Source organism: Castanea sativa, chromosome 12, assembly GCF_040712315.1.
Source record: "Castanea sativa cultivar Marrone di Chiusa Pesio chromosome 12, ASM4071231v1".
Classification (NCBI taxonomy): Eukaryota; Viridiplantae; Streptophyta; class Magnoliopsida; order Fagales; family Fagaceae; genus Castanea; species Castanea sativa.
This window is the reverse complement of record NC_134024.1, coordinates 9,926,590-9,934,228: the sequence shown is the minus strand read 5'-3', so window position 1 is coordinate 9,934,228 and position 7,639 is coordinate 9,926,590. Positions and strand designations below refer to the sequence as shown.

Sequence of the window (7,639 nt, the reverse complement as noted above, 5' to 3'; positions counted from 1 at the left end):
TTGATGGGAGCATGGTTTTTAGATTTGGGTTGTTGAATGAACCATTAGAGGAAAAGTTCAAAAATTTGGAAGTCAGACAAAGGTCGAACCGTGATGACATTATAATTAATTTAATAATTATTTAAAATATAAAATAAATATAATAAATTAGAACAAATAAAAAAAATTGACTAAAATAATTCAATTAAATGTATTTTTCATATAATATGTAATTATTTGGTTATTTTTATGATTCCATAATGGAATCAATTACATACTAGTTACAACAACCTATTATGGTAAAACTTTGTTAAAAACAACGTGGTAAAAAACAACTTGCAACTTGAGGGATATGGTCGTATGTGGATTCTTATATCCATCATTTTATTTTTATAATAATTAGATAGGAATGTGGGCGCTCTTTGCTCGACATTATTTGTTCTTTAACTGTATATAAATTTATAAAATAAAATGCTAAATTGCTAATTTTTTTTTTTTAATATCAATGACTATATAAACATTAGCTAATGTTTATGTATTTAAACCGGTAACGATATAAATAGTTAAATACAACTTGTATTGCATGCAAACAAGGCACATCAAGGACAACACACATTGAATGAAAAAGTCTATCAACTAATGGAAAGTGAAATATGACATTTCATTAAATATTCCTAACTACCCCCACTTCTTTCTTTGCCTCTATTTCAGCATTTCAATTTCATACCATTACCACCACCCTATTTCCCTTTTATTTGGTATTTTCTCATTCACACAACTACTAGTCTCTAACTCCTCGGATTTTACCCTTCTTACTTTTGAATTTCTTCTCATCGTTATCTTCACTTTTTATCATTTTATGTTTTATCTTCTTCTTTGTTATCCTTTCTACCGCTTCTTCTCCAATTTTCAATCTTAGTTTTCTCACCATAACTTTTTTGTTTTGTTTTTGTTGTAGATGTAGTATGAATCTTGACAGCAAACAAAACTCCACTCTCTCGATCTCTTCTTCCTCACCATGCGGATGATATGAACTTAACCATTTGATTACGTTCAACTTTAATGTACCGCAGTAGAATGTCAACATCTATGTATATTGAAAAAAAAAAGTTTACAAATTATACAACTGTTGGCCATTTGTAAATAAGTTTGATGAATTTGTGGAAAATTGCAAGTAAAATGTCAGAAAGAACATCATTCTTGTAACTGTAGAAGCATGCAAAGTTTGTAGCTAAAAGAATTTAGCAGTGCAACGTGTTTATTTGCCTCAAGTGCAATCAGAATCATCGATTTTAACTTTTAAACAACTTCCAAGTGGAAAAAAAAAATGATATATTACCAAGTATCTAATTAAATTACAAAGAAGTAAAGAATTGCAGAGAGAGAAGGTGACAAAGTGAGAATGAACTAGTCCTACCATGCAGCTATTATGAATTGATCTTAGAGAAAAGAGGAGTCATTTTTCATGAGCCACCTCCTAACATGAACTGGGTTAAAGATAGCATACTCTTGACTCTCGAGATTCATCAACTGACATGCATATCCATTCACAATGTCTTAATGCCCAAAAAGAGGGGCCACATGGCTAATAACCACCAATAACATCACAATCGAAGGTACAAGTACACTTCAACTAAATTAAAATTACACATGATCTATTCGTAAATTTACATTATTGAAGCTGACAATGATGGTGATGAGAGAAAGGCAATAATAAAATCTTCTAGACCACACCCACACAAATATTACAAACGAGTCCTGACACTCATGTATACATGTGCAGCTGCAGAAGACAGACATTAACACCAAGGTAAAAGAAAACCATTAGAGTAAAGGCACTAGATAGAACCTCTTCAACTTCATGCAATTCCTAAGTGAAATTTACCATCCAGGTTAAATGTATCGCCTTCAGTGGCAGTCTCTGCTACTTCCTGATATGTAATTTGAAATATGAAAAGAATTAGTAATGATTCTTAAGCATGTGTAACGAATAAAAAAAAAATGTGAAAAAGAGTAAAAAATAAAATAACAAACAAATTAATGAACAAGACCGAAATAAATTGCCGCGGCTAGTAGCAGAAATAGAAAATTCTTAGGTACTCTTGAAATACAGAGAAATTGTGCTCGCTCTTCTCACATTCATAATGAACCCTATCATGAATTTAATTAATAGACTCAAATGATGAATGTAAGAGGAAGGAATACATTTCTTCGTGCTCCAAAGTACCTAAGAATTATTCAGCAACAACAAAATATATCTAAAACCATGTGAAAAAGAGCTATAGATGACTTACTTTGTTAACCTCACATTAAAAGTGGTTACCCTTGCCTCTGAAACATCCTCCAAAATCTTGCCTTGTTCACCGCCATTGTTACGTATAGCCAATCCTTCATGTTGTCCAATAATAAGAAATAAGCATGTCTCCATGACCGCTTTAGAATCAAAGAACTGCATATGCCCCAAAAACCTATAGCAAATCCAATTCCTGCTCCAACACAAAACCATTTCTCGAATTCATCTCTATTGTCCTTGTCATCTTCAGTACTGCCATTGTCAGTTGGTAAAGTTTGGTTTGGTGTTACTTCACCTGGACACTTTTGTGTCAGTGGAGGCCCACAAAGAGCCCTATTTCCTGTAAAACAAGTTGCATCAAAGCCTTGGAGTTGAGTGCCTGAAGGAATTTTTCCAGATAAATTGTTGAAAGATAGGTCTAGGTGGCTCAAAAACTGTAATTCTGACATACTTGATGGGATTTCACCTGAAAACTGATTCCATGACATATCAAATGATTCTAACTGCTTCAACTGACCAATTGTTTGCGGAATTTCTCCAATTAAGTTGTTTTTGGATACGTTCAGTACAACTAACTCCAAAAGGCTAGTGATTTCAGTAGGAAGTTTTCCTGTCAAGTTGTTACTTGAAAGGTTAATGATCTTTAGAAATCCAAGATTTTTGCCAAAATTGTACTCCCTTCCTTTCCATGCAACCATAGCACTGTCAACATAGTCTCCAATATACCAGTAATTATGTCCTATAATTGAGCCCATATAACTTCCCTCAAAAAGATTAGTCGAAGAGTAAGCTTTGTAAGCCATGGCAGTTAAATTGTTGAGGCACTGTGGTATAATTCCAGAGAAGTCATTTAAAGAGAGATCCAAGATTCGTAAATATTTCAACTTACATGTATCCCATGGTATGCTTCCACTAAACTTATTGGAACGTAGGATAAGAACAATCAATTGTGGTAGGTCTTCTGCAATCCATGCTGGTATTTTTCCGGAGAATCTATTGTTTCCCAAGTCCATAACTCTCAAGTAGCTACAATTTTTCAAGGAATTAGGAAAATCTCCAGAGAAAGTGTTATTATGTAGACTCAATGTCTGGAGCATGGACAAGAAGCCGAAAGAGCTTGGAACTTCACCAGAGAAATTGTTGTTTGCCAAATTCAAGATAAGTAGATTCGGCCAATTCATAAAACAATTAGGAAGCTGCTCAGATAATAGGTTATCAGATAGGTCTAGAAAACCCAAACCCAACCGCCTATCATTGATTTTACAAAGAGGTGAAAGTGGCCCCGAAAAGCGATTTTTGGAGTGATTCAAGTAGCTGACATTTCTTGAAAAAAGTGGTAGTGGACCCTCTAAACGGTTAGCACTCAAATCAAATGCTGGTTCACGCCAACTCATTGTCGACACATTAGGTAGCTGTCCGTGTATTTGGTTGTTAGAAATATTTAAACTAACTAAATTAGGAGGCAAATTCGCAAACCACTCTGCTGGAACGGTATCAGAAATTTGAGCATTGGAGATGTCAAGGATGGTAATATTCCTTTGGGTTCGGATCCAATTTGGAAATCTAGGCCCTAACTTGCAAGATCTCAAATGTAGTCCTTCCAATTGGAAAGGGGGAACCCAATTGAAGTCAAATTCAAGAGTAAGAGAATTACCAGATAAGTCCAATGACAATAATTTGGAAAGATTTGAGAAATGTGCTTCAGAGATGACGTCTTGCAAATAATTCAATGAAACATCCAAATGCTCCAGATTATGAAGGTTTCCAATGGTTTTGGGCATAGTCCCATTTAATTTGTTGGACGGAAGTTCTATTTCTTTTAATGATGGAAACATTGCAAAATCAGGCAATGATCCCCATAATTGGTTCCTTCCTAATTCCAAAACCTCTAATGAGTCTTTTGCACATCCAAACAAGTTATTGATATGCTCAATGACTTGTCCATTGAGATTGTTCCCTGCCAAACCCAATTCACGTAAAGTACATATATCCCCAAAGAATTTTGGAATGTCATTAATTTCATTATTGTGGAGTCGCAGACTTTCAAGAGAAGTAAAAGATTTTGAATGATTGAATTGGGAAAAAGATGAAAGACTCATTAGAGGAAGATTACAGGCCGACATTTTCAAGGTTTTTAAATTAGGGAGACTACTCACAACTTCAAGCCAGTCATTGGCACCACTAAGATTTGTTAAACTTAGTTCAAGATCTTCTATTGAAGACATATGAGACAACCATTCGAGATTTTCAGAATTTGTCAAATCATTCAATCCAAGATGAAGATATTTCAAGCGTGAGAGTTTTCCAAGCTGATGTGGAATTGGCCCACTAAAATTGGACCAAGAGAGATCAAGGTGTTCTAAGGTACTTAGAGAACCAATGAACTCTGGGATATGGCTACCATTAAAATCATTGTAACTGAGATCCAAATAAGTCGAATAAGGCAACTCCAGTAGTGAAGGACTAATCATACCTCCCAATAGATAAAAATAAAGCTGAAGTACATGGCCTGTTTGGTTGCTGCAGTGAATTCCTTGCCAGTTGCAGCAATTCTTTTTCTCTTCTTCGCTCCCCCATGAAGAGAGCCTGCCGTAGGGATCACTGATTCCTTTTTTGAACTCGAGCAGCGCTTGTCTCTCACCTTCTGGGCAGCTGATGTTGTTAGCATCTCCAACCCCTGCAGGAATGAATCCGCCAAGGGCTAATCTCAAGTGCACTAAAACGAAAAGCGTTAAAAATGCATAAGGAAGCTTAAAGGACCTTCCATCCATGATCATAGTCATGACCAATGAACATGCAGGCAATTGATATGAAGAAGATAAGGATGTGGAAGTATAGTAGTGTGCTTTTTTTTTTTTTGAGTACTCAGAACCGCAACCATCAACCATATTTATAACTTTTTGTTTAATGCAAGAGTAGTTTTTTTAAGAATAGCCGGGCCTGTTTGGCAAGTATACTCAGCCTCACATTTTTACATTTTAAACAATTTTATACATATTTTTATATATTTTTTTATTCACATAAATTTTAAAAAATTACAAAAATCTCATCTTAAATTACTCTACCAAATACCCCTAAGTATTTTTAACACACGAGAAAAGAGAAGGTTTTTTAAAGAAACTTATAATAGTATATATCCAAAAATGCTTAATTCTTAGATACACAACACAGACTTTAAACCATTTTTATTTACACTCATTTATAAATGTAGGATTAATCTACTATTTTTTTTTTAGAATACTAAGTATTTTTAACACATACACAAAAAAATGAGAAATTTTTTAAAGAATCTTATAGTGGTGTATATTCAAAATGACTTAATTCTTAAATACATAACATAAATTTTAAACCTCTTTTATTTGCACATAAATTTTCTTAATTCTTATCATAATTATCTTACCTATCATATTATAATTGGTTGCATGTTATTTTTCCATGAATCAATTACTTCTTTTTTCAGAGTTGGTTAAATAAACAGTTGTGGTACAAATTTTGTTATTCTACGTGGTGTTGAAATGTTTCTTGACGACTGTCTAATAGATGGGAAAGCGTGTAAGAAAAGTATAAAATACTGAAAGAAAAATCACACCCATGCAGACAGCGTGGCCCCGAAGCCCTAAATACAAGCCAAATTAGGCTTTATATCTATGTTAATTGAACGGTCTTTTAGGAGATGTGCGAAAGAGAAGGGAAAACCAGAGAGTTGCCAAGGATTGCTCAACGGTCTTTTAGATGGTCTTTTATGTCTATGTCAAGGCTTTATGTCCATGTAAATATGAAGGAAGACCAGAGAATTGCCCAGGATTGCTCAATTAATGCGCAAGAATTATAGTTGGGGGAGGTGCACACTCATATATACTAGAAATTTTATTTTGTATAAAAAAAAAGTCTTCTATACATTATTATCGAACATTTTTGATATGGTTGTTATTCTACAAGTATAAATATTTGTAAAGTATGGGGTAAAGGCTAAAGTAAGCTAGAGTAGAAATTTTATCTTGTATAAAAAAAATCTTCTATACATTTAAATATTATCAAATTTTAATTTTTTACTTCTTTTTCTACTATTTACAGCCCGTTATATGAACAATTATGATATAAATTGTGTTATTTTACGTGGTCTTGACATTTTTGTTGACTAGACAGTTGTGTCAAATAGATGGGAAAGCGTGTAAGAAAAGTATAAAATATTGAAAGAAAAATCACACCCATGCAGACAGTGTGGACCCGAAGCCATAAATACAAGCCAAATTAGGTTTTATGTCTATGTCAATTGAACGGTCTTTTTAGGACAAGTGGGAAAGAGAATGGAAAAAAAAAAATTATGAAGGAAGACTTGAGAGTTGCCGAGGATTGCTCAATTAATGCATGCAAATTTACGGTAGAAATTTTATTTTGTATAAATTTTTTTTATATATTTAAATATTATTAATTTTTAATTTTTTTTACTTTTTTTTAACTATTTACAGTTTATTTGAACAATTATAATATAAATGGTATCATTTTACGTGGTTTTGAAATTTTTATTGACTAGACAGCTTTGTCTAATAGATGAGAAAGCGTGTAAGAAAAGTATAAAATATTGAAAGAAAAATCACACCCATGCAGACAGTGTGGACCCGAAGCCCTAAATACAAGCCAAATTAGGTTTTATGTCTATGTCAATTGAACGGTCTTTTTAGGACAAGTGGGAAAGAGAATGGGAAAAAAAAAAATTATGAAGGAAGACTAGAGAGTTGCCGAGGATTGCTCAATTAATGCATTTTGAGATGATAAGCATATTAAGGACTTCTATACATTTAAATATTATAAAAAAAAAATTTTACTTAAAATTTATTCTTATCTTCATTTAAATGAAAAATTACTAATTAAATATTTGTATTTGAGTTCTACTAACATATATTTTTCAATTAATAATATAATTAATCTACCTAATTTTTTTTGTGACATAATTGATTTTAGATATGATATTATTAATTTTAATTTTGAAAAAAATTCTTTCTATAGAGGCAATTGTAACAAGCATTATTAGTAAACTTTTATAAAGTATATATGCATATAGAAAAGAATCTAACATCTTTATGTAAATTTGTATTTTAATTGAGGGTATTTTTCCTATTTGTAAAACTACTTTTAAAACTTGTAATTTTCGTATATCTTTTTGATGAATTTCTTATTCATTTATGAGATTTTTACCTAAATTTTATATCATATTGTGTTTATTGTTAGTGAAAATTTATCTAGGAAACATTTTTTTAGATTGGATAATTATTCTACTCTTCTACCCTTTTTTTTTTTCCTTCCAGTTTTTCATATCTAGAAATTTTCACATTAAAAAAAAAAAGAAAAAAAAAAAAAAGGAAGAAG

General features: G+C 32.2%; 1 protein-coding gene across 4 annotated transcripts; it reads right to left on the bottom strand.

Moving 5' to 3' along the window:
• Positions 1–1,501: 1,501 nt before the first annotated feature.
• LOC142618223 (receptor-like protein EIX2) lies at positions 1,502–5,152 on the bottom strand. 4 transcript variants are annotated; one of them, XM_075791130.1, is made up of 3 exons: positions 5,033–5,152; positions 2,283–4,949; positions 1,502–1,910 (listed from the first exon to the last, which is right to left on the bottom strand). In XM_075791130.1, the coding sequence occupies exons 1-2, from the start codon at positions 5,037–5,039 to the stop codon at positions 2,299–2,301; spliced, it is 2,658 nt and encodes an 885-aa protein (XP_075647245.1). In that variant the 5' UTR covers positions 5,040–5,152; the 3' UTR covers positions 1,502–1,910; positions 2,283–2,298. The 4 variants fall into 4 exon arrangements, 3 of the variants coding, with proteins under 3 accessions (XP_075647245.1, XP_075647244.1, XP_075647243.1); XR_012841218.1 differs by lacking the exon at positions 5,033–5,152 and having other exon boundaries at positions 4,746–4,987; XM_075791129.1 differs by having other exon boundaries at positions 2,274–5,142.
• Between the last annotated feature and the right edge of the window lie 2,487 nt (positions 5,153–7,639).